Source organism: Quercus robur, chromosome 5 (genome assembly GCF_932294415.1).
Source record: "Quercus robur chromosome 5, dhQueRobu3.1, whole genome shotgun sequence".
Taxonomy (NCBI): Eukaryota; Viridiplantae; Streptophyta; class Magnoliopsida; order Fagales; family Fagaceae; genus Quercus; species Quercus robur.
Window position 1 is genome coordinate 51,207,239 of NC_065538.1, and position 2,094 is coordinate 51,209,332.

General features: G+C 39.7%; 1 protein-coding gene across 1 annotated transcript; it reads right to left on the minus strand.

Moving 5' to 3' along the window:
* Positions 1-869: 869 nt before the first annotated feature.
* On the minus strand, positions 870-1,331 carry LOC126728327 (uncharacterized mitochondrial protein AtMg00310-like). Its single transcript, XM_050434174.1, has one exon. The coding sequence runs from the start codon at positions 1,329-1,331 to the stop codon at positions 870-872; it is 462 nt and encodes a 153-aa protein (XP_050290131.1).
* Positions 1,332-2,094: the final 763 nt, after the last annotated feature.

The following is a 2,094-nucleotide window of genomic DNA, read 5'->3' on the forward strand; positions in this document are numbered from 1 at the left end:
GGTTTTGAGAGACACACAGTTGGGTTGGACGAGGAAAGCAAGACTTTGTCTATCCGTGTGTGTGTATACACACTAGACTTATCACACGTGCAATAATGCTCTTTTTTTGTTTTGTTTTTTTTTTTTTTTTTTTTGGTTTAGTGTTTAATGCTTCAAAGTGATATTTAAATAACTGTGGTTTTTTTTTTTTTTTTTTTTTTTTTTTTTTTTTTTTTTTTTTTTTTTTAAGAAGGAAGTAAGGTAATGTGAAATAATGTTTTTGGTCCTGCTGCACTTCAGTGCTAATCAACTAGCCTGCCATATAGGACAAGGAAAAATAATAAAGGAAGGAAAATACATCAGCACTACCACTCCTTGAAGCCTATTATGTTCATTGGTTTGCCATCAACTCCTAATATTTGTACAAAAGGGAGGTAGCCCCATGTAGGATAATCTCAAGTCAAGCTTGAATGTCCTCAAAGCAAAATTTGTTACATGCATTCCATATGGCCCATGCGATCATAGCCTAACGTTCCATATCCTCTCTAGGTAATCTCTCCAGCATACTCCGTGTCAAAAGGAAAATGTTTGAGGCTTGGACACAACTTTTTAGTATCTTTCCTTTGGCCAGGGCCCATACATTATGCGCCAAAGGACAATCCCACAGTACATGGCACACAGTTTCCTTCTGTTGATGACAAAAGACACAAGAAGGTTCCACTTGTAGCTTTTTCCTATGCAGGTTGTCCTGGGTTGGCAAGATATTTGAGCATGCCCTCCACAAAAAATTCTTAAACCTTTGGAGGAGTGTTTAGCAACCACACCAACTTCCAAACCTGCCTATCTGCACCAACCCTAGAATAGTCACTAGTTGACTGTGTAAGTAGTCTTTACACCACACCATACACCGACTTGACCGTGAAGCTTTGAGACTTGTTCTCTTTCCACACTAGTATACCATTGGCATGGAGGTTATTCAAAGGTATACTCAATATATCATAACACTTGTGTCTTTCAAACCAATATGCTAACTTGGTTCTATCCCACTGTCCCGTAACTTCATCCATCAACTCCCTCACCTTCGTTGGCCAAGGCCCATCCCTCCGGAAAGATGGTGGTTGAGGCAGCCATTGGTGATTAGCAATATCCATGGATGTACCACTCCCCACCTTCCATTTTGACCCTTCTAGAATAACCTCTTGAGCTTGCAGCAGGCTTTTCCACACATACAACGGATTGCTGCTTAGCTTGGTTTCCAGGAAAGAACATGTAGGAAAATACCTAGCCTTATAAACTCTAAAGAACAGAGAGTTTTTCTGATTGAGTAGTCTCCATGCCTGCTTGGCTAACATGGCTAAGTCGAAGGCGTTAATATCCCGAAAGCCAATTCCACCTTTTTTCTTTGGGTCACACAACCGTTTCCAGTTTATCCAATGTATTTTTTTCTCATTGGTCGTTTGTCAACACCAATATTTAGCAAGGATAGAGTTGATATCATTGCATAGGCCTTTTGGAAGCTTAAACAGGTTCATTGAGTATGTTGGTATTGCTTGTGCGATGGTTTTAATCAGAACCTCTCTTCCCCATTTTGCTATTCTTTCTTGAAGGTTCTTGAAAGTATTCACCTTGTTCTTACTTCCCACAATTAGCAGTCCCAAGTACTTCTCGAACTCCGTTACTATTTGAGCATTTAGCATACTGCACATGTTTTCCCTCACCGTCAAGTCCGTGTTAGGGCTAAAAAATAACATTGTATTTTGACAGTTAATAGCTTGGCTAGATGCTCTTTCATAAGTGCCCAGTATATGGAGGAGGCTGCTACATTCTGATGGGATAGTTGGACAAAACAATATACTATCATCAGTGAAAAGAAAATGTGAGATTCTTACCCCATCTTAGCAAGACAAGATCCCCTAAATGTGTTGAGACTCAATCGCTCTTTGAATAAAGGCAAATAATCCCTCAACACAAAAGAAGAATAGGTATGGTGATAAAGGGTCTCCTTGTTTTATGCCGTGGGTTGGGGAGATAAAGCCTCGTGGCTCCCCATTAAGAAGGATTGTATAGCTTGTTGATGAGACACATTACATAACTAGATTTAGCCATCTCTCTATG

Coding starts and splice junctions, on each gene's coding strand:
- LOC126728327 (XM_050434174.1), bottom strand. CDS start 1,331: ATGTTAGCCAAGCAGGCATGGAGACTACTCAATCAGAAAAACTCTCTG.